The 25752-nt window shown below is 32.6% G+C and overlaps 1 protein-coding gene across 1 annotated transcript; it reads left to right on the forward strand.

Moving 5' to 3' along the window:
- The first annotated feature begins 44 nt into the window (after positions 1–44).
- LOC139498778 (exostosin-like 3) lies at positions 45–19796 on the forward strand. The gene is made up of 10 exons (XM_071287317.1): positions 45–123; positions 3406–3826; positions 5348–6866; positions 7440–7541; positions 8152–8306; positions 8956–9083; positions 9618–9762; positions 10323–10451; positions 16388–16878; positions 19440–19796. Exons 2-9 carry the CDS (start codon positions 3497–3499, stop codon positions 16595–16597), a joined length of 2718 nt encoding a protein of 905 aa, XP_071143418.1. The 5' UTR covers positions 45–123; positions 3406–3496; the 3' UTR covers positions 16598–16878; positions 19440–19796.
- The last annotated feature ends 5956 nt before the right edge of the window (positions 19797–25752 follow it).

The following is a 25752-nucleotide window of genomic DNA, read 5'->3' on the forward strand; positions in this document are numbered from 1 at the left end:
ACTGGATCATCGTACATAAATTCAACGGAATATCAATTTTGTTTAGAGATTTTAAAAGAAATATGGCAGCCTCCACCAAAAAATTTTGACAGACAATGATATTTAGTTTGAACACGGAATAAGGCATGATTTGTGATAATTTTAATTTTATGAACCGATTTAAATTAAGAACAGTTGGAAAATAAATAAATCGAGCTCTTAAAATTTTATTTTATTCAACGTTTTGAACCTAAGCACTGGCCAAAATTGTATATTTTTTTACAATGTTTTGTCTTTTTTTGGGATACGATTGCTTTCAGGCAATCTGTAGACTTGTACATGTACTATTGACTCCGGGCCATGCCCTCACGTCAACTGTTTAATTCTAAACATTAAGGAACATCTCAGATTTTTATGATTGTCTTGCTTTAAAAGGTAAAAACAAACAAAGGGATTGAACTTAAACAACTTTTCTATTTATGTTCTTTTCATAATCTATGTTTGATATTTCCCTTGACTTATATGCATGTTTTTAACAACACGGAAAATCAGAATTAAGCAGTATTTATATTTAGTGTTTTTATAAATTTAGAAACACGTCAGAGGGAATTCCCCCAGTTTTCATAAAAATGCAAGACCGATAAATCTATTTCTGTCATATATTAAAGTACTGAAGTGGAGTTTTTCTTATACATTTGTATGTCACCCTTATGAAACTGATATTTGATATTGTACTTTCATAAAGAAATAGAGAACAATCTAGGTCGCTTAATTAACATTTAATATACGTTCTTGCTCCAGGGTTTGTTTAGGTATTTATGTGCATGCGTTTAGTTTTCTTGACTTCAAGGGGTATTAGATTGAATGGTTGCTCTGGATTCCGAACTCCATTGATTAATTTGAAACTCATGGGATCCTTTCTATATCTGTCTGCTATTTAGGGTTATTGTTGTTGCATTATTTTACATCAAATGCATCATTTAAATTAAAATAAATGTAGTCCACATCGTAAAGGTGTAACTACAACACCCCTTCAGCCGAAATGGAGTCTTCCATATTATCCTTTTGAGTGGTCTCCCTTCCATAAGTAACTTCCATCAAAATACGATACGACTTGTTGAGTAAAATTAACCCTTTCGCCTATGAGTCCCGGTTTATCGGGATTCACGCTTCAGACAGCTGACGATGAGTCTTGTTTTACCGGGATCGGAATACCTCTTTTATATTTCCCGCTCAAAACAGTGCAAACATGAGTTATCTTTCTTTGATGAATACCCGGATGAAAGTGTAAACATGGCGCTTCCGTTTGTTGAAACCGTGTCAAAATCAGACGAAATTTACGGAATTTACGAGAATTTGAAATGAGGGAACATTTTTTTTGAAAGAATATGGAAGAATTGAAGCCAAACTAGGATACTTTTTTGACATAAAATGTCGTTTTATATACAAAACACTTGGAATGGACATTGTTCAGTGTGAGGAATTTGTACAGCCTCATAAAAATTTTCAAAATTTTGCCGTTTTGGGTTAAAAAAATTACGATTTGGGGTCTTAGAGCAGAATTTTGAGAATTTCACCTATACACATGGAAAAAAGTATTGCAACACCTTGATTTTTAAAAATTTGAAAAATCAGCCTCTTTTTTTGGAAGGATTATAATAAAATAATTGTATAATATTATTGAAACATAGTTTATGATAACATTGGCATTGAAACAAACAAAAAATGTTTGAAAAAAAATGATTTGTATAACCACAATTTTAATAACAAAATGAAGTGTTTTTTGTACAAAAAAATGCATTTTACAACTTTTACTGTAGTCGAACTTTACAATGTCAGACATTTCAAAATTAATCATCAGATGACTGTTCACATCATGGTTGATCGTTATACGCCAAAGAATTAGTACTTTGTGCGCAGCCTCCTTTCAAACGGATAACCGCATCTAAACGTCTCCTGATTCTTGCCAAAAATCGACTTATTTGTTGCTAAGGTAGCAGCAACCATTTCTGATGAAGGGCATTGTTTATTTCATGATGTGTTTGAACTGGGGTGTCCTTTCGTGCACGTTCCGCCCAATAGTGTCCTATATATGCTCGATATGGTTCAAATCCGGGCTACGATCCGTCCAAGGAAGATGAACCGAATTCCATTGGAAAAATGGATCTTCCTCCACGATGCTAATTTTCAACTTTAGCAAGCTCTGCACTACATTGGATACGGAAAACTGCATGTCTGTTCGTAAGCAAATGTCTCCAAAATGGTCTTATCGCACGATAACCAGTAGCGATGAGTCGATCTCGAACAGTTCTTGTTAAAAGGCTCCTGTATGCCCACCACTCTCCTTTAGAATTGTATTGTATGCAGTGGGTTTCCTTATGCTTGATTTTCCCTAGCAAATGGTATAGGGGGTCTTCTTTATCTCGGAAGGTCTTTAACATTGTTTAGTGCCTTATTTTTATTCTCAAAACGACTTATAGTGGAATGGTGATGACCAAAAATACGTGCAGTTGTTTCAGCGACATCCCTGCTTCTCTCATGCTGATAATCTGCCATCTTGCTGCAGTTTAGAGTTGTCGAGGACCCATTACAAGGTGTCAATCACATAACCTTAAAAACTTGGGTTATTTAAAGTGTTGAAAACAATGAAGATGAAAACATCTGTTTTGCTGTTTACGGGTACAGTAGCTGCATGTGCAGATAAAAACTTATCGAGTCGATATTTATTGATTAAACTCAGGTGATACTTATAAAATAATGTTTAATTAGTTCTATTTTACCAAATTATACCACAAAAAAATAAAAAGTGTTTTTTTAATTTCAATTTCAATTTGGTGTTGCAATACTTTTTTCCATGTGTATAGATAATGCCGAAAATTTGAATATTTTATGAAGAAAAAATTATCAAAACATGAACAAAACTGTGAACATGGTCATGATGGTGTTGGCGAATGAAATAAATACACAAATAACTATAAACAAGTTTTTATTGACATTTATTATGAAGGTCTCCCACTTGAGTAAAAGTAGCCAGGGAAGCCATTGTCTCAGAGTAGCTTCTGTCTGGGCAGCAATCGGTGAAAGGGTTAACTAGTTTGATGTCGATAAACGTCGTATTATATTAAAAACGATTGCAATTTAAATAGAGGAGTGTGAACGGAAAGGAGTCATGCCCATGGACCCAAAGGAAATCAAATATTTAAAGAGTTAGAAATGGGGTTTTCCCTTGAATTGATGGTGATAAGATACGAAGTGAAATACCTTCTCTCAGTGACTGCTGTGGAAAGTAAACTTGGAATTGATAGTACAAAAATAAAACACAATTAAAAACCTAAACACAGGTATTGCACAACTTTCAATATCAATTTTACAATATTTAATGCAAGTAAAAACTCAAAAGAATAAATTTTTATTTGATACTTTCAGGTAAATGCATAGAACCAGAAAAGAACAAATGAATATGATTAAACTTTAATCGGATTACCTGTATTATGATGGTTAAGTCTAAGGAACTGTAATGCCTGATATAAGAATATCACCCAGAGGTGTTGCCTGCCCTTGGTTGTCATGGATACGATGGTCTCGTTTGATTGGTCTGTTTCTATTATGCCTCTTCATGGTTGCAGTGATTAGCCATATTTACCTGACAGATATAAACAGTGACCCTACAGATGGACAGAAATTGCGTATACCTCTGCAAACAGATGAGGACGAAACACAGATAAAAAAATTGAATCTAGAAATCAGAAGTTTACGAAAAATCAAAGCCTCTGTTAACAATGAATTACGAGATATGGAGAGTAAACGACAAAAATTACAGGTGCAGATATCAAATTACCAGAAGCAGGTAAGAAATTATGACAAATTGATTGAATGAGCAGTGTTCTCCCAGAAATTTTAAACACATAGGTTTAAATGATAAATTGTCATTAGTAAAATTGAAAAAAATGACCTTTTTGCTTCTTTTAAGTTAGTAGCAAGGTTTATGCCTTTAATGCTATCATTTAGCTGCAAATTCTATTTTAGTTGAAAAAATGCTATAATGATGGCTTTACATTATGAACTGATACTTTCTTAACAGATTTTCCCCAGCAGTGGGAGTATTTTTCCTGTGAAGTTCAAGGTTTCATCTTGCAGATTATGTAATAAAATTCACTGTTCGAGGGTGTTGAAATTAGTGGGGGTTAATAAAATAATGATACCTAAAGAAGTGATTTTTGGGAAGGAAATTGAGGTATGACACAAATGGAAGTTTTTAACGACCTTGACTGGCTATACAGCCCTTGCACGGTCGGTAAATAAAGGTATGTTACTTAAACAAGTGATTTTATGTCATTATCCTAGATTCAGGACAAGGTCATCACCTGAAATGACCTGGTCATCCTATCAACTCAGATGTTGGTTCTGATAATTTTAGAAACATAATTAGTCCCTGGATCATTAGTATTCTATATTTAAAGCTACAATAAAATTAAATCACTTCTCCTGGTGATTAATTTGTAATTTACTTTAAAATAGGTGATTATTAAAGAAAGACAACTCTTACTTTCAACCTTTGTGGAAATAATGTTACTTGAATCAGTGATTTAGAAAATCACTCATTTTAGTAAGCCCCCTGACTGTCCTGGTAAACAAGGAAGTAAAAAAATTGTCCAGTATCAGTATATTGATGGATTAAAATATTTTGGTTTGCCCAAACCCTACCCAAAGGTTGAGACAGTAGGTAGGTAGGTATGCATTTTCTTTTTTTCTTTTAAAAGTGAAATTGAAGTATCAGATGTTTATTAGTCTTCATGCCTATCTAATTAAAAAAAAAACTTCTTCAAATCAGGACAATAAAAGAATTTGAGTAGGCAGCTTTTTTCTGGGTAGGTAGCGTTTGGGCAAACAAACCTATTCTTTTTTATGGCCTCGGTAATAATTTCAATGATAGGACAGTATAATCTACTCTGGAAAAGATTATTGCCTTGCAATTGATTACAGATTGACATTGATAGAAATATTTAACAGTGTTCTCCCCAGATATTTCATATAGCATCCTGGTAAAAAAGGAATTTGAAATACCATCTTGTTTCTAAAAATTATAGCATCACATCCATAACACAATCTGTAAGAAAATTAATTCAGATAGCAACACATTCAAAAATATTGCATTGCATCCTGGGAAGAACACTGATATTATTGTTAGGAATAGAGAAAAAAGGCCCCAAAAATGAAGAATAAAGAATAATGGAATTCTGAAATATATAGAGAAAAATAAAGAAAGAAAAATGGTATAAAATGTCATTAGAATAAGGAATTTAAGGACCACACCCAGACCCTTATTTTTTGTCAATGTTTATCATAAGATAAGTTTTTTGTTTTGCAGATTGATATTCTGAGTGCACAGATAGAAACTTCTGAGAAGGAAATAAAATCAACACAGTTAACATTAGAACAACTGAAATTAGAGAAATCAGAAATGGACAAACAATATCTACCCATTTTAAAAGCACCAATCAAAATGTTAATGGGAGATAACTCTAATGTTAAACTCCCTATGCCAATCAATGGACAGCATTGTAAAATGCATTCCTGCTTTGATTTTTCACGCTGTTCGGTTTTCTCTGGATTTCCTGTCTATTTCTATGATTCAGAAAAGGATTTAAATGTTGGAGAGTTAGTTCCCTTTGTCAAGAATGGTATTGATGAGTATTCGGAAAAAAACCTTTACAGAACTGATGATCCGAGTATGGCTTGTATTTTTGTTGTCATAGTTGGACAACAAATTAACAGAATTACTTATTCAGTATTAGAGAAATCTTTACAGAAGTTACCATTTTGGCATGGTGATGGAAGGAACCACATTTTAATCAATTTAATGAGAGACGAGAATGCTGATATAGACATTTTTGGTGGAGCTGATACAGGCAGAGCAATAATCGTGCAGTCTCCTTTTGTAAAAACTATATTTAGATCAGAGTTTGATATTGTGATTCCACCTAACATTGGAAAAGTTTCTGGAGATGTCTGGGAAGAACTCCCACCTATTTCACCGATTCGGAGGAAATATTTTTTGTCTTTCAAAGGTAGTTTTAAGGGTAATGTGCAATTTCAAAATGGTGAACAAAGTAATGAACAAATTTCTAATGTAGAGAATTCTGTGATTTCATTTCTAAAGAATATTCAATTGAAATTAGACCCAGAAATATTTATAGAATTTTCATGTGACACAATTATACCTGGTGCTATAAACGGTGAATATTCTATGTGCCAAAATGATGAAAGTCGTTATGAACTGTTAAAACAGTCGACATTTGCATTGATTATCTCCCCTGCAAATGAAAGTTACGTATCTACAAACATTTTTCAGCTTCGATTTTACGAGGCATTAAAATATGGTGCTATTCCAGTGATACTGGGAGATCATGTGATACTACCTTATATGGAAATACTCGACTGGAAAAAGGCCACTGTGATTTTACCAAAGGCTCGGTTGACTGAGTTCCATTTTATTCTCCGAACGTTTACAGATACTGCCATGGCAACAATGAGACGGACAGGCAGATATTATTTTGAAACTTATTTTTCATCGACTCAAAGTATTTTAGATACAGCTTTAGCTTTGATTAGAACTAGATTAAATATTCCACCTGCTCCGATGGTCGATATGAAATCTCCAAGTGTATTTGAAAACAATTCACATGAAGTTTTTAAGTACGAGGAGCTTAATCCAGAGAATGATGAGACTTTAGGACCTCTAGAAGCGGTTTTCCCCTCAGTTAAATTTAGTAACAATTTTACACAGAATGTTTTTTATCACAAGTTTACACAAACAGGAGATCCGTTCAGGAACTACCCATTTACACCATTTGAACATGTTTTACCATCCGAATCAAAATTTATTGGTAAGTTTTGTAAAAAGTTAAGGTAAATAGGATTAAATTAAGAGACAGGCTATATATAGCCAACAGCCATGATACAACAATGCAACAGTTTTTTGAAGCAAACTGAAAAATCTCTAGGGATACAAAACTAAATGATCTAGTTTGTACTGTACATATACAGTATGTCTGATGATTTTTATATACCATGTATACTAAATAAAGAGAGATTGATAATACCAAAGGGATACAAACAAACTGACAACACCATGGCAAAACACTGAAAACCATTTCTTTTATGTATATTACTACCATGACCATGATGACCATGAAAAAGATGCATGTAGATGAATGATATATATAAATGTGTGAAGCAATTTCCACAAAACCATAGATGTTCTTCATTCAAATGCAATGTGGCTGAACTGTTTAGAAAATACATGCAAGTTACTTCGACAGGTAAAGACAAAGAATAAGATTATGAAAATCAGGAGAAAATATTTAATTTGATACAGTCATGACTGTAGTACATGAGTACCATGTGTTATTATTTATGCAGCTATAATCATGATAAGTATGAATGCTTTTTATTTAAAGGTTCAGGTTTTGGCTTTAGACCTATAGGGAAAGGAGAAGGTGGAGCAGGGAAAGAGTTCAGTGAAGCTCTTGGAGGCAACTTGCCAAGGGAACAGTTCACATGTAAGTTCAAAGGACAAGTGAATGAAGTTAGGCATTTATTGAAGCTTGTCATAACAGCTCACTTAAGAGTACTAAATTGTACAATATAAAAAAATGCTTACATTATTAGTGTTAGGTTAATCATGTGAAAATGATGTGTTATTACCCAATTTCATCTGCTGCAGTACCTCCAAAAAAAATTTGCATAGCCTGACATGTACATTGCAAAACAATAAGTTTTTTTAAAGATACACTTAAGAAAATAATGCACATAAATGAGTTATCAATATTAATCCGCAAAATCCACAGTTGCTGCTCAGCAATTAGTCTATAAAGCTTTAAAAGATGTTAAGAACAATTCTTATACTTATTCGCTTTACACATGATATTAACAAATTCATTTTTTTTTTAAATTTTTGTAAGCCATGTAAGTCATGTAAGTGGAAGCCATTATGAAACTGTTTTCATGATTTGCTGATTTGTTATTTATCTTTAAACATGTTGAATGGTAAACACTGGTAAATGTTGTTGTTTTTGAGAAATAAATCACTTTGATACTAAACATATGCTTTATTGATCATTCTTGATTTTATTACAGTATTTGTATAATTTGTTTTATTTTTAATTTTAGTGGTTATGTTGACATATGAAAGATCGAATGTGCTGATAACAGCCCTACAGAGACTGAAAGGTTTACCGTTCCTTAATAAAGCAGTAGTCGTGTGGAATAACCCAGCTCCACCCACCCCTGATCTTAAATGGCCGGATATAGGTGTTCCTATACATGTAAGTACCATTCCTTAATTTTAAAGCAGTAGTCGTGTGGAATAACCCAGCTCCACCTACCCCTGATCTTAAATGGCCAGATATAGGTGTTCCTATACATGTAAGCAAAATGCATTACTAGAATAACAATGCAAAGATAATTAGGGACAGTAACTCAACAATACAAAAGCTACAAAAGATATATGTATGAAAAAAAGATGTTGGCTATAAATCATTGAGAGTTTGAGACAGCGACAGTAACCCAACTATACACCTATCCAAAAGACATCAACATAGGACAGGTTTCTATACAATAAACCAAGCATTTCATCACTGGGATTCTAGAAAAATATTTATCAGAGACTCACAATGACCTGCTATCAACTACTATATATAAATAAGAAGATGTGCTATGATAGACAATGAGACAACTTTCTACCAGACACCAAATGACTTAGAAGTAAACAACTATATGTCACTATACAGCCTATAACAATAAGCAAAGCTTGTACCAAAAATGGTTTAATGTCTGACCTTAATTAAGAAAAATTGTTATATAATGTATTGTTAAGATTTTATATATATATATGTACTTGTGTTGTTGGTTTGATGTCTCGGGGTTAGAACCAACAAATAACTATTTAACTATTCATGTTTTTGTACATATCAGGTTATCAAAACAACAAAGAACAGCCTTAATAACCGTTTCCTGCCATATGACGTGATAGAAACAGAGGCAATACTCAGTATAGATGATGATGCTCACTTAAGACATGATGAGATTGTTTTTGGGTTCAGGTGAGGCTTTATGTAGGTTTTTATCTGTGTATCCGTGCAGGAGGTATCCTGTAAGAATTTTTTTATAGTGACTTAACTGTTCTCCAACTATTGCAACTCATTCAAAATTCTGACCAAATTGCAATTTGTTTTATAAAACCAAGAGCAACACTAACAGTCAAGTCACAGTAATGCAAATAAGTTTCCACATACTGTAAACCATTTTTTTCTTACAGACATTTTTCTTGTTTATCAGATTTTTATCAGATATGTTTTATTCAAATTTGACATCATCTTGACAGATTATAGTCACATAATTTTGCAAAAGGTAGAATAATAAATTTCTAAAAAAATTTAAAAAGCATGAAATTGGTAATTCGAAAAGTAAAGTTTAAACATGATAATAAACAAAAGTACAAAACAATTAAAACTTGTGAAGTGACATTCCAAGGAAATCCTTTACTGGACGTTAAGCAACCAACAATCTGAATCAATCAATCCAAGGAAATCCTGACCTACAAAGATAATGCTATTTTTAATTTGTTCTAATTTTAGAGTTTGGAGAGAGGAGCGAGACAGGATAGTTGGCTTTCCAGGGAGATTTCATGCCTGGGATGTAAAAAACAATGCCTGGTTATATAACTCTAATTATTCCTGTGAACTTTCTATGGTTCTCACAGGAGCAGCATTTTTCCATAAGGTTAGCTGATAGAAACATATGTTCTTTAAATTTATTATAAAGTATAGATTGCCTAAATAAACAGTAATTCATTTATTTTTATTTTAAGATTTTCACCATTCTATAGTTGTGTTCCTTAGAAAAAAATGCTGAATATGCTATTTCTGCACTTTAACTTTACCTCGATTCTGATATGTTTGCTATTACTTTCATCATTATTGAGTTATGTCTCTATATTTTTTTTTAAATGGATAAATTGCTGAGATTGCTGTATATTATTGCGAACCCAATTAAAATGGACAGGTAACTATCAGGTGAATCTATGGAAAGGTACAATTGGGTTCACAAGAACAAATTAAATTTTTCAGTAACCATGGTAATTAACTATTTAATTTATTATCGGTTTATAATTGAAAAAAAAAATTAATTTCAGTGTTTTTTATAGCCAACATAAATACAGCAAATAGGAAGGTTAGCTGTTGCGATTCTTATCAATCCATTCATTTTAACATGTAGACACACATATTTTGTTTTTTTAGTTTCAAGAAACAGGAATAAAGACATTTTTTATTTTATTTCAGTATTATGCCTACATGTATAGCCATGTAATGGCAGCAGCCATAAGAGACAAAGTGGATGAGTATGTTAACTGTGAAGATATAGCCATGAACTTCTTAGTATCACATATCACAAGGAAACCTCCAGTCAAGGTAAGGTCAAATAGGTCAAAGGTCATTATAATAATGTTAACTGTGAAGATATAGCCATGAGCTTCTTAGTATCACATATCACAAGGAAACCTCCAGTCAAGGTAAGGTCAAAGGTCATAAGTACGTTAACTGTGAAGATATAGCCATGAACTTCTTAGTATCACATATCACTAGGAAACCTCCAGTCAAGGTAAGGTCAAAGGTCATAAGTATGTTAACTGTGAAGATATAGCCATGAACTTCTTAGTATCACATATCACTAGGAAACCTCCAGTCAAGGTAAGGTCAAAGGTCATAAGTATGTTAACTGTGAAGATATAGCCATGAACTTCTTAGTATCACATATCACTAGGAAACCTCCAGTCAAGGTAAGGTCAAAGGTCATAAGTATGTTAACTGTGAAGATATAGCCATGAACTTCTTAGTATCACATATCACAAGGAAACCTCCAGTCAAGGTTAGGTCAAATTGGTCAAAGTTCATTATAAATATGACTTTTTAGTATCATCAGTCAAGGTAATGTCAAATAGGTCAAAAGTCATTATAAGTATGTTTACGGTGAAGATATAGCTATGAAATTTAATAATAGAACTTTGATAATTATCCTCATGTCCAGTAACTTGGTTTGTCTCATTAGTTGTTTATGTGTGGACAATTTGTACCAAAAGAACTAAATGGATGAACAATATTATTAACAAGCTTTCTTTAAAAGAGGAATTACTGCAATATTTTTATGCCCCACCTACGATAGTAGGGGGGCATTATGTTTTTATACGACCGCAAAATTTGAAAATTTTTTCGTCGTATATTGCTATCACGTTGGCGTCGTCGTCGTCGTCGTCCGAATACTTTTAGTTTTCGCACTCTAACTTTAGTAAAAGTGAATAGAAATATATGAAATTTTAACACAAGGTTTATGACCACAAAAGGAAGGTTGGTATTGATTTTGGGAGTTTTGGTCCCAACATTTTAGGAATTAGGGGCCAAAAAAGGCCCAAATAAGCATTTTCTTGGTTTTCGCACTATAACTTTAGTTTATGTTAATAGAAATCTATGAAATTTTGACACAAGGTTTATGAACACAAAAGAAAGGTTGGGATTGATTTTGGGAGTTTTGGTTTCAACAGTTTAGGAATTAAGGGCCAAAAAAGGGCCCAAATAAGCATTATTCTTGGTTTTCGCACAATAACTTTAGTTTAAGTAAAAAGAAATCAATGAAATTTAAACACAATGTTTATGACCACAAAAGGAAGGTTGGTATTGATTTTGGGAGTTAAGGACCCAACAGTTTAGGAATTAGGGGCCAAAAAGGGACCCAAATAAGCATTTTTCTTGGTTTTCGCACCATAACGTTAGTATAAGTAAATAGAAATCTATGAAATTTAAACACAAGGTTTATGACCATAAAAGGAAGGTTGGTATTGATTTTGGGAGTTTTGGTCCCAACAGTTTAGGAATAAGGGGCCCAAAGGGTCCAAAATTAAACTTTGTTTGATTTCATCAAAATTGAATAATCGGGGTTCTTTGATATGCCGAATCTAACTGTGTATGTAGATTCTTAACTTTTGGTCCCGTTTTCTTATTGGTCTACATTAAGGTCCAAAGGGTCCAAAATTAAACTTAGTTTGATTTTGACAAAAAATGAATTGGTTGGGTTCTTTGATATGCTGAATCTAAAAATGTACTTAGATTCTTGATTATTGGCCCAGTTTTCAAGTTGGTCCAAATCGGGGTCCAAAATTAAACTTTGTTTGATTTCATCAAAAATTGAATAAATGGGGTTCTTTGATATGCCAAATCTAACTGTGTATGTAGATTCTTCATTTTTGGTCCTGTTTTCAAATTGGTCTACATTAAAGTCCAAAGGGTCCAAAATTAAACTTAGTTTGATTTTAACAAAAATTGAAATCTTGGGGTACTTTGATATGCTGAATCCAAACATGTACTTAGATTTTTGATTATGGGCCCATTTTTCAAGTTGGTCCAAATCAGGATCTAAAATTATTATATTAAGTATTGTGCAATAGCAAGTCTTTTCAATTGCAAAGTATTGCACAATGGCAAGAAATATCTAATTGCACAATATTGTGAAATAGCAATATTTTTTTTTAATTAGAGTTATCTTTCTTTGTCCAGAATAGTAAGCAAGAAATATCTAATTGCACAATATTGTGAAATAGCAATATTGTTTTTTAATTGGAGTTATCTTTCTTTGTCCAGAATCAACTTAAATCTTTGTTATATACAATATACAATGTATGTTCACTTTTTACTACCAACTGATAAATTAAAATAATCTTTACCATTCAGTGATAACAAGCATTTTTTTTACATCTTAATATTTTATGATGTATTTAAATGAGTAGTTATTGTTGCAAACTCCATTAGAAATTTTAATTGAGATTAGTTTTGGAATAAGGGAAAGGGGGATGTGATTAAAAAAATTGGGTTCAATTTTTCTCATTTGAAATTTCATAAATAAAAAGAAAATTTCTTCAAACATTTTTTTGAGAGGATTAATATTCAACAGCATAGTGAATTGCTCTAAGAGAAAACAAAAATTTTAAGTTCATTAAAACACATTCATTCTGTGTCAGAAACCTATGCTGTGTCAACTATTTAATCACAATCCAAATTTAGAGCTGAATCCAGCTTGAATGTTGTGTCCATACTTGCCCCAACCGTTCAGGGTTCAACCTCTGCGGTCGTATAAAGCTACGCCCTGCGGAGCATCTGGTCTGGTCTGTGGCTCCGTTCGTCTGTGCGTCCGTCTGTTCGTCCCACTTCAGGTTGAAGTTTTTGGTCAAGGTAGTTTTTGATGAAGCTGAAGTCCAATCAACTTGAAACTTAGTACACATGTTCCTTATGATACGATCTTTCTTATTTTAAAACAAAATTTGACTTGTGACCGCATTTTCATGGTCCACTGAACATAGAAATTAAAAGTAAGAGTTTCAGGTTAAAGTTTTTGGTCAAGGTAGTTTTTGATGAAGCTGAAGTCCAATCAACTTGAAACTTAGTACACATGTTTCTTATGATATGATCTTTCATATTTTTAAACCAAATTAGACTTTTGATCCCATTTTCATGGTCCACTGAACATAGAAATTAAAAGTGTGAGTTTCGGGTTAAAGTTTTAGGTGAAGGTAGTTTTTGATGAAGTTCAAGTCCAATCAACTTGAAACTTAGTAGATAGATAAATAGATACTTTATTCTCTAAAAACTAGATACAAGTTTACAGAGAAACATACAATATAAATACAGACACAATAGTTAAGGTAAACATATACCGTAATTATGATGACATACATAAAATTGAGAAAGGAAATGGTGAATATGTCAAAGCGACAACCGCCCGACCATAGAGCAAACAACAGCCGAAGGCAACCAATGGGTCTTCAATGTAGCGAGAATTCCCGCACCCGTAGGTGTCCTTCAGCTGGCCCCTAAAATATGCATAATAGTACAGTGATAATGGACGTCATACTAAACTCCGAATTATACACAAGAAACTAAAATTTAAAATCATACAAGACTAACAAAGGCCAGAGGCTCCTGACTTGGGACAGGCGCAAAATTGCGGCGGGGTTAAACATGTTTATGAGATCTCAACCCTCCCCCTATACCTCTAGCCAATGTAGAAAAGTAAAAGAATAACAATACGCACATTAAAATTCAGTTCAAGAGAAGTCCGAGTCTGATGTCAAAAGATGTAACAAAAGAAAATAAATAAAATGACAATAATACATAAATAACAACAGACTACTAGCAGTTAACTGACATGCCAGCTCCAGACCTCAATTAAACTGATTGAAAGATTATGTCTTCATCATATGAATATCAGGTACAATCCCTCCCGTTAGGGGTTTAGTATCATACTATCATAAAATATATGAGAAGAACATAACCCGTGTCATGCCAACAACTGTTTTTTTAGAAATAAATGTGTTTAGTTCCGATGCAAAGACCCTATCAGTGAATCAATGTTAAAGCCAAAATATGCAATCTTTAATGACCTGACAACAGTATCGTAACTATATCCCCTTTTAATAAGTCTATTTAAAGGTTTTGTTAGTTTCTGAGGAGAATACTGACATTTTTGTGCTTTATAAAGAATATTTCCATAAAATTTTGGATGTGAAATACCTGAACGTATAAGATGTCTGCATGTTGAGTTATATTTACGAATTATTTCCTTATACCGGTGATAAAATTTAGTAAATGTTTTGACCAGTTTGTGATATCGAAAACCCTGGTGTAATAATTTTTCAGTAATACATAAATTTCTCTCGCTAAAATCTAATACATTGTTACATACACGAGCGAATCGTACAAGTTGAGATATATAAACACCATAAGATGGTGACAAGGGAACGTCACCATCTAAAAATGGATAATTAACAATAGGAAATGAAAAATCATCTCTTTTATCATAAATTTTTGTATTAAGCTTCCCGTTTATGATATAGATATCAAGATCGAGGAAAGGGCAGTGGTCATTGTTATCATTAGCTTTATTTAAAGTAAGTTCTACAGGATAAATTTCTTTAGTATACATACTGAAGTCGTCATTATTTAGAGCCAATATATCATCCAAATATCTAAAAGTATTGTTAAATTTTTGTATCAAATGTTGTTTTGATGGGTCTTTGCTAATTTTAGTCATAAATTGTAACTCATAACAATACAAAAACAGGTCCGCAATAAGTGGTGCACAGTTAGTCCCCATTGGAATTCCAATAACTTGACGATATACGGAATCTCCAAAGCGAACAAAAATGTTATCAAGTAAAAATTCAAGTGCATAAATAGTATCAAAGCATGTCCAATTGACATAGTTCTTTTGTTTATTGCTACTAAAAAATGATCTAAAAGAGTTTGAACATATGTACTCGCATTCCGACTTTTTAAATGCCCAGTTAATTAGGGATGTGAATTTTTTCTTAATAAGAATATGAGGCAAAGTGGTATATAGGGTAGAAAAATCAAAACTTTGAACAGATTCAAAATCACCAATATATGCATGCAATTTATCAAGTACTTCCAACGAGTTTTTGACACTCCAAAAGTAATTAATTCCACTATTTTCAAAGGCCTTATTTGAACAATTTATTATCAGGTTTTTTATTGTACCAAGTGTACTAGTAAGTAAAACAGACAATTTAGTAGTTGAACAATGGCTGGAAGATGAAATAAATCTATATTTGTAAGGTTTTTTGTGCAGCTTCGGAAGCCAGTACATAGTTGGGACTTTCATTGTGTTTGGTTCTGCTTGTAAAGAAGTAGCTAAAAGTTTATGTTTGTTACAGATGTCGTTTTCTGAAAATGAAGTCAGTTGGAATGTTGGTGAATTCGTGATTTCCTTTTGCAGAACCTCTATATAAAATTTACGTCAAACAATAATGATATTATTAGCAGCTTTATCAGCCGGGACAAAAACAAATTCCTTGGCTAGTTCTGTTAGTTTATTTTTGATACGCGAAATAGGGTTTTTATAGTTTTTGTTGAGGGTAAATGTTCTTTAAAATGTTGTATTCGAATATCAACTATCTTCATTACTGAATTAAAAAAAGAGTCCAAAGATTTTTTGTCAGCTTTTTCCCGTTTTACCCATTTCAAACAGTAGGCGCGGAGTGAGTCGTTGATGATATTACGACACTCATTCCAGTTAATAGTTGACGGGGGACGATATTTAGGTCCTTTACTGAGGAATGATTTTAACTCTCGGTCGCGAACGATGTTAAGGTCTCCTACATGTTTAGTAACATGTAGAATTAATGATATAGTACACATGTTCCTTATCAGTTGATCTTTTTACTTTTAAGGCCAAATTAGATTTTTTACCCAATTTCATGGTCCATTGAACATGGAAAATGATAATGGGAGTGGGGCATCCGTGTACTTTGGACACATTCTTGTTTTTTATATAATTTCAGGTGACATCCCGATGGACATTCCGCTGCCCTGGCTGCCCTCAGACATTATCCAATGACAGATCACATTTTGAGGAAAGACATAAGTGTATAAACTTCTTTGTAAAAGTGTATGGTTATATGCCATTACTGTACACACAATACAGGGTTGACTCAGTTCTTTTTAAAACACGGCTACCCCATGACAAGCAGAAATGTTTTAAATTTATATAGTATTCTTTAATTGATTTCAACTGACTGGGTATACTAGTGTTTCATTAGTATTTAACGGTTACCAATTTTCGTTTTTACAATGAATATAAGTGTTTAAAAAAAATATTTTTATAGATTTTAACCAAGACTTTGGTAAAACCATGAAATAAAAAAAGCTGATTTGCATATTAGGGAATACATTTATATGATTGGTCGATATGGATTCCCATAGTTGCTCTTTAAGTTATTATACGACCGCAAAATTTGAAAAATTATTCGTCGTATATTGCTATCACGTTGGCGTCAGCGGCGTCGTCGTCGTCGTCGTCGTCGTCGTCCTGCGTCCGAATACTTTTAGTTTTCGCACTCTAACTTTAGTAAAAGTGAATGGAAATCTATGAAATTTTAACACAAGGTTTATGACCACAAAAGGAAGGTTGGTATTGATTTTGGGAGTTTTGGTCCCAACATTTTAGGAATTAGGGGCCAAAAAGGGCCCAAATAAGCATTTTCTTGGTTTTCGCACTATAACTTTAGTTTAAGTTAATAGAAATCCTTGAAATTTTGACACAAGGTTTATGACCACAAAAGAACGGTTGGGATTGATTTTGGGAGTTTTGGTTTCAACAGTTTAGGAATTAGGGGCCAAAAAAGGGCCCAAATAAGCATTATTCTTGGTTTTCGCACAATAACTTTAGTTTAAGTAAATAGAAATCAATGAAATTTAAACACAATGTTAATGACTACAAAAGGAAGGTTGGTATTGATTTTGGGAGTTTAGGTCCCAACAGTTTAGGAATTAGGGGCCAAAAAGGGACCCAAATAAGCATTTTTCTTGGTTTTCGCACCATAACGTTAGTATAAGTAAATAGAAATCTATGAAATTTAAACACAAGGTTTATGACCATAAAAGGAAGGTTGGTATTGATTTTGGGAGTTTTGGTCCCAACAGAATAAGGGGCCCAAAGGGTCCAAAATTAAACTTTGTTTGATTTCATCAAAATTGAATAATTGGGGTTCTTTGATATGCCGAATCTAACTGTCATGACTGTGTATGTAGATTCTTAACCTTTGGTCCCGTTTTCAAATTGGTCTACATTAACGTCCAAAGGGTCCAAAATTAAACTTAGTTTGATTTTGACAAAAAATGAATCAGTTAGGTTCTTTGATATGCTGAATCTAAAAATGTACTTAGATTCTTGATTATTGGCCCAGTTTTCAAGTTGGTCCAAATCGGGGTCCAAAATTAAACTTTGTTTGATTTCATCAAAAATTGAATAAAAGGGGTTCTTTGATATACCAAATCTAACTGTGTATGTAGATTCTTCATTTTTAGTCCTGTTTTCAAATTGGTCTACACTAAAGTCCAAAGGGTCCAAAATTAAACTTAGTCTGATTTTAACAAAAATTGAAATCTTGGGGTTCTTTGAAATGCTGAATCCAAAAATGTACTTAGATTTTTTATTATGGGCCCAGTTTTCAAGTTGGTCCAAATCAGGATCCAAAATTATTATATTAAGTATTGTGCAATAGCAAGTCTTTTCAATTGCACAGTATTGCGCAATGGCAAGAAATATCTAATTGCACAATATTGTGAAATAGCAATTTTTTTTTTAATTAGAGTTATCTTTCTTTGTCCAGAATAGTAAGCAAGAAATATCTAATTGCAAAATATTGTGCAATAGCAAGATTTTTTTTAATTGGAGTTATCTTTCTTTGTCCAGAATCAACTTAAATCTTTGTTATATACAATATACAATGTATATTCACTTTTTACTACCAACTGATAAATTAAAATAATCTTTACCATTCAGTGATAACAAGCAGTTTTTTTACATCTTAATATTTTATGATGTATTTAAATGAGTAGTTATTGTTGCAAACTCCATTAGAAATTTTAATTGAGATTAGTTTTGGAATAAGGGAAAGGGGAATGTGATTAAAAAAATTGGGTTCAATTTTTCTCATTTGAAATTTCATAAATAAAAAAGAAAATTTCTTCAAACATTTTTTTGAGAGGATTAATATTCAACAGCATAGTGAATTGCTCTAAGAGAAAACAAAAATTTTAAGTTCATTAGAACACATTCATTCTGTGTCAGAAACCTATGCTGTGTCAACTATTTAATCACAATCCAAATTTAGAGCTGAATCCAGCTTAAATGTTGTGTCCATACTTGCCCCAACTGTTCAGGGTTCAACCTCTGCGGTCGTATAAAGCTACGCCCTGCGGAGCATCTGGTTTATTTTTGTAAAGATGAAGTTGACAGATCAACTTTTTGTAATCATGAAAATATAAAACAAAATGGCAGTGATAATAGCACAAACTGGCCTGACATGAATATTATTTATTTTCCCTTCACACTCATCATTAAATGAATAAAAAACACAAAACATTCAATTGAATGGTAATGAGATATTGTTGTAGATTATTTTTTATCAGGTAGGAAATTTCATGCCGTTTAGATCATAGCTGACTAAGTGAAATAATAAATGAAAATATTGTATACTTATTGACTGGGTATAAGTGGAAAAGTAAGTTTTTTGTCCTGAGGAGCAACTATTGTTCTGAGGCGTAGCCGAGGGCAATAGTTGTATCCGAGGGACAATAAACTTACTATTCCACGAATATCTGGTCAGTAAGTGTTGTATTATATCGAAAAAGACAACAGATGATAAATGGCAGTGATAAATCAACTATTGTAATATTAAAAAGAAGAAACCAAACCATAAAGTTTACTTCATAGATATGTTCAAATGCTAAGGCTACGTCTTGCACTGACATGAACCCTTTACTAGATACAATAGGTAAAACACGATGTCGTTACTCCTGCGTTATTTTCAAAATTCTCCAATTGTGTAGCTGCATTTAAAATTCCACGAAATTTAATGACGCTTGCGGTTAAATATTTTCACCCAGGTCCAATAGTAGGCAATTTTTGACCGGTCCTATAGTTTAAAGCTTGTAATTTGAAAAAATAGTAAAAATATTATGTACTTATTTTATATAGAAAATGATAACTGAGGTATAATAATGTTTAATATTCTATGTGAATACAATCTTCAATTGCTAAAAATTTTTAAAATTGTAATCATGTCAATAAAGGTTTGTCACAGAGAAAACCAATTAAATCATGTATTGAAAATGTAACCAATTCAATATAAGTATGTCACATAAAACCTGTATAACTCTGTATTTAAAATAATTTTGTATGTAGTAGGTTATATTTTAAAAGCTAATTATCTGAACTAGAAATTACAATTATAATTTTGTTTATCAAGTTGTACTGTGAGAATCGTTTTATATTTGATGAGTGATGGATTTTTGTAAAAGTTGGGGTTTTTTTTTTTGGCTTTCCACATATTTTATGATCCATGAAAAAACAATTTCTATAGAATACATTTATTTTTTGAAAACCAATTCTGAAATATTTATTAAAGAAGATTTTTTTTAAATTAATTTTTGAATTATTTATGCTACTGTTAAACAAATTGGACTAATCCTGAATCACCAGAATAAAAATAAAACGTCTGTCCTGCCATTTGTAAAATTAAGTAATGGAATCATCCTAATTTGTGGTTCAGTCCTTGGTAAAAATTAGTGTGTACAGGGTTGGTTTGTCCATGTGAATTCCATTTGTGTTCAGATAAATGTTAAGTGCTATTCATGTGTATGTGTGCTAAGTGATTGTTTTATTCTGATTTTATGTTGATATACATTGTAGCTTTACTTGCCACCAGCATAATTATGTGCCAGTTTGTTTTTTTAAAAGATTTATTTTAATTGTATTTTAACATGTAGATCTGTTTGTGAATTTTTGTTTTATTATTTTTCTTTCTTTGAAAAATATGCATGAAACTTTATGAATGTGAAAAGAATTAACACTCTTACACCAGCAAGAAGCTGTTAAATTGTCAAATTTTCCCCTAATTTTTGTGAAATTTTTATTGGACAAAATATGTTTTTATTTAGAAATATATCGTTTTCTCTAACTACATTATGATCAATTTATTTTTGGAGAAGAAGTTACTTAATTGAAAAACTTGTGTCTTAAGCTGGGGTCACACATTCACGATTTTTACTGCCGTCCTTGACAGGACCATTCCCGATTAAAATTTGTCAAAAGTCTGATCAAGATCCTGTGAATCGTGGATGGAAATTCGATTTGTATCTTTCGCCAGGTAAAATTCTACCGAGTCTGTCACGACTGCGTCCCGATTCTACCGAATGTAATCCGACAGAGATCAGATAGTGACAAGACAGTGAACCGACGCTGACGGAAGTTATCCGTTTGAAAACTGTCGGCATAATCGGGATGATCAGGGACTGTCGGAACGTAATCCTATTACGGTCCGCTCTATCGCATTGCAAACGGCTTTGTCTGGTCTCAGTCGTATTGTATTCTGTTATTGTCGGGACTTCTCCAGATCATTCCCGTTCCACAGGACACCGTCCCGAATACACAGAACATTGTTAGGAATTCGATCCGATACAGCAGAATCTGTCACGACATAGGCACGATTGTAATCCGACTAGACAAAATCGGCTGAGTTTCCCCGAATGTTACGGGACGCACCTGACTGTCGGGGTGCTTTGCCGAACTATTCGGACCCTTCCCGACCAGTAGGAATCTGTTACGAACTAAAACGACTGCGTTCAGACAATAATAGGACATTCCAGATAATTGAGGATACTAATCCGACTTTTTCACTTTTCGTGTCGTATCGCTGTCTGATCTCAAACGGGAGCAATAATCGGCAATGTGTGAACCCCGCATTATCCATTTGTCATTTTTGGACAACAAAATATGTTTAAATTGAACGATAGGAATAGATTGATATTCAATAAATCATATTGAAGTCATATCAGATGACTTTTAAAAAATTTAGATCTTATTTTTGTGTACTAAGTTCAAAAGTATCTGAGAACTAAAAACAATAGTATATCTTATCTGAAGTCTAATTTTAGTTTTAGTGTCAGAAATGCTTTTCAGGGCATAAGTTTTCTCTTTTGGCCTTGGGTTGGTTGCTTTTCAATATCTCAAGTAGAACTAACATAAACACATTTATACTGAAAACATGCCTACATTGTTGTATTTTTAATTTTTCTAATCTATTTAAAAAATATGGTGTAAATTTAGGTTGTTTTGAGTTAGACCATATAAATGTCTATGTTTTACCGGTAACAAGTTTTAAAATATATTGTCAAGCATTATTCATTTTGTTTACTGTCTCATATATTGGCCAGTTACAATGATATATAGTTTATATTATATAATTGTGTATCTGCTCTTTGTTAAATATACCTCTTTAACAAGTAATTGTTAATAGAAAAATGTATATGACTAAATGTGTGTAGAAGAATCCTCTAAGATTATTTTTTTAACCAAGTAGCATTACTTTATTTTAAGCCAGTAAATTTTTCAATTTAACTGTTGGTTATTTCTCGTTTACAAACTCATAAAAAATTGTTAAATGCGAAAAATTAACAAATTGAAAATAACTATCAAATTGAATGAAGACCCAGGGGTGGCCTTGGGCTTTGGTCAGGTTGTTGTATTTTGAAAACTTTTCCCATATCCATTCTCAATTTATCAAAGTGGTACATACAATGTAGCTTTGTTTTTGTTCATTGACATGACTGCCGATTTGTGTTTGGATAGTTTAATAGCTATAGATTTGTAAGCATTACTGACAAGATTTTGTTTATTAACTTGACTGCCGATCTATGATCAGAGCAATAAGTATGCTTTAACCCATTGTGAATGCAGTTTGCATTTGTAAATTTAACGAGAAAGCTCATGATTGTTACACAGTATACCATTTTATATAGATAATTTTACAGCTTATTATATCTATTTGAGAGTGATACAAAGAAAAAAGGAAAATAAAAAAAAAGCTGTATTTTTGCTAGGTGAACCGTGAAGTGTAGATAAAGACAACTTTTACATTTGTGCATTTTCCTGTACTTTTTCGTTATCTCATTGCTTGTGTTATATGTCAGAGTAAGAGTTGATTTTCAATGACGTCATTTACATCAATTAAGTTATAGTCCACCAGCATAACTCATTTATTAAAAACTTGTTCAGAAATTGGTCTGTTACATTTATTTTGACCTACTTTTGTAAGAGTTACAATTAGTTTTGTATAGCAACATCAAATTTCATACAGACCCGAATCGAAAGTAAGCATGCATGCAATAATGTATCATATTGCACATGTTAAACTAGTGCAAATACAGTTTCAAATAAGTGATGCTGTCAGTGACAAAAAATGTAGGGTTATTGCATGAATATTGGTGAATACTTTGCCTCCAAGAATTTATATTGCACTAACCATATAAAAAAGAAGATGGGGTATGATTGCCAATGAGACAACTATTCATAAAAGACCAAAATGACACAGACATTAACAACTATTGGTCACTGTACTGCCTTCAACAATGAGCAAAGCCCATACAGCATAGTCAGCTATAAAAGGCCCCGATAAGACAATGTAAAACAGTTCAAACGAGAAAACTAACTGCCTTATTTATGTAAAAAAATGAACGAAAAACAAATGCAAATTACAAATCTATGCAGGACAATATAACACCAATATAAATGCAATAACCATTATTATTGATTGGCCAATTAAACCATGGTACAGATAATAAATTATAGAAATCATGTTTAACCAGTTTGATTCTAAATTTATAGTGGCTCATCTGGCAAGCAAATCATATTGACTTTTTGTACACTCTCAAATTGTTAAGCTGTAGAACACATTTTCGTGTATGAATTTATAAAGTTGTAAAATTATAATTGCTTATATGGCTGTTATTTTTATAATAAATATAAGATAATAAACAAAATTTTGTTTTGTTTCACTTGATTTTTATAGAAATAAGAAGATGTGTTATGATTTCAAATGAGACAGCTATCTATTAATGAGAGAATAAATGAACTGGCTGTTAGCAACTATATGTCACTTTACAGATTTCAAAGATAAGCAAAATATAATTGTCAATATTTATTTAATGACAGGTAATTATAAAGGACATTGTTTTTGCGTGGTCAAGCTACATAGGTTTGCATTGCAGGAGTTTATTATTCTACTTTTTTAGCAACTTCTGCTTTTAAGGTCCCCAGTTATCAACTGCCAGTCTGATAATCATGTCAATGCAAACTAGTAGATATGAGATGTTTACAAAACTTGATGTTGTCCTTTTTATACGACCGCAAACAATTTTTTTGGTTCTTATAATGCTATGATGTCGTCGTCAATCTGAAGACACATTTGGTTTCCAGACAATTACTTTAGTTTAAGTGAATGGATCTCTATGATTTTATTGTCGAGCCTGCAACTTTTGTTGCAGAAAGCTTGACAAAGGGATAGTGATCCGGCGGCGGCGGCTTTAGCTAACTTTTTAAAAGCTTTATATTTTAGAAGGTGGAAGACCTGGATGCTTCATACTTTGTATATATATGCCTCATGTTACGAAGTTCCCGTCAGTCACATGTCAAATGTCCTTGACCTCATTTTCATGGTTCAGTGACCACTTGAAAAAAAAGTTCAGATTTTTTGTAATGTTGAATTCTCTCTTATTATAAGTAATAGGATAATTATATTTGGTATGTGCGTACCTTGCAAGGTCCTCATGCCCGTCAGACAGTTTTCACTTGACCTCGACCTCATTTCATGGATCAGTGAACAAGGTTAAGTTTTGGTGGTCAAGTCCATATCTCAGATACTATAAGCAATAGGGCTAGTATTTGGGGTATGGAAGGACTGTACATGTCCAACTGGCAGATGTCATCTGACCTTGACCTCATTTTCATGGTTCAGTGGTTATAGTTAAGTTTTTGGTCTGTTTTTCTCATACTTTATGCAATAGATCTACTATATTTGTTGTATGGAATGATTGTAAGGTGTACATGTATAGTGGGCAGATGTCATCTGACCTTGACCTCATTTTCATGGTTGAGTGGTCAAAGTTCAGTTTTTGGGTTTTGGTCTTTTTATCTAATACTATATGCCATAGGTCAACTATATTTGGTGTATGGAAATAATTTATGATCTATATGTCAGTCGCACAGGTTTTATTTGACCTCAACCTCATTTTCAAGGTTCATTGCTCAGTGTTAAGATTATTGTTTTGGTCTATTTTTCTTAAACTATAAGTAATAGGTCAACTATATTTGTTGTATGGAATTATTGTTAGCTGTACATGTCTGTCTGGCATGGTTCATCTGACCTTGACCTCATTTTCATGGTTCATTGGTCATTGTTTAGTTATCTTGGTTAATATTAAGTTTATGTGACAGTTTTTAATAAAGCTTTATACTTAGGACTATCAACATAATATCAATGATTAGTAAAGAAGGCGAGACATTTCAGCATGTGCACTCTTGTTAAAGAAGGTTCAATACCACAAAAGGACGGTTTGGACTGATTTTTGGGTCCCAACCGTTTAGGAATTTGGGGCCAAAAACTGGCCCAAAACAAGCATTTTTCTAGTTACATGATAATAACTTACCGGTATGTATAAGTATTTTGATTGCTCTGAAATTGTACCACAATGATTAATACCACAAGTAGAAGGTTGGGATTCATTTTGGAGGCTATAGGAATTAAGGGCCAAAAAGAGGACAAAAACAAGCATTTTTGTACTTTCTGCACATTAACTTGTGTGTGAGTGTATGGATCTCTCTGACATTGTACCACAAGTTTCCATATTACAAATGGATTGAGTTTTGGGGTAATTGCCCCAAACATGCAGGAATAAGGGACAAAAAAAAGCATTTTTCTAGTTTCCAGATAATAACTTGTGTTTAAGTGAATGGATCTCCCTGAAATCGTACTCCAAGGATCCATACTACAAAGGAATGCTGGATTGAGTTTGGGGGACATTGCACCAAGGGGGATTCAACAAGATGGAGGGGAGAGGATTTCTTTGTCAATATTTTTTTTCAGGAGTTCATATTTTTTTCAAAATTTTTCAAATTTCAAATTTTTGAAAAGTTTCAAGAAGAAATCTTTAATTGCAAAATTGATTTGTAAGATCATTGACCACATTTATTTTGTGTCAGAAACCTATATTATGTAAAAAATTTGATCACAATCCAAATTTAGACAGTCTCAAGCTTGAATATTGAGTCCAAATTTGCCCAACTGGTCGACATCTGCGGCAGTAT

The sequence above is a fragment of the Mytilus edulis genome, chromosome 12, assembly GCF_963676685.1.
Source record: "Mytilus edulis chromosome 12, xbMytEdul2.2, whole genome shotgun sequence".
NCBI lineage: Eukaryota > Metazoa > Mollusca > Bivalvia > Mytilida > Mytilidae > Mytilus > Mytilus edulis.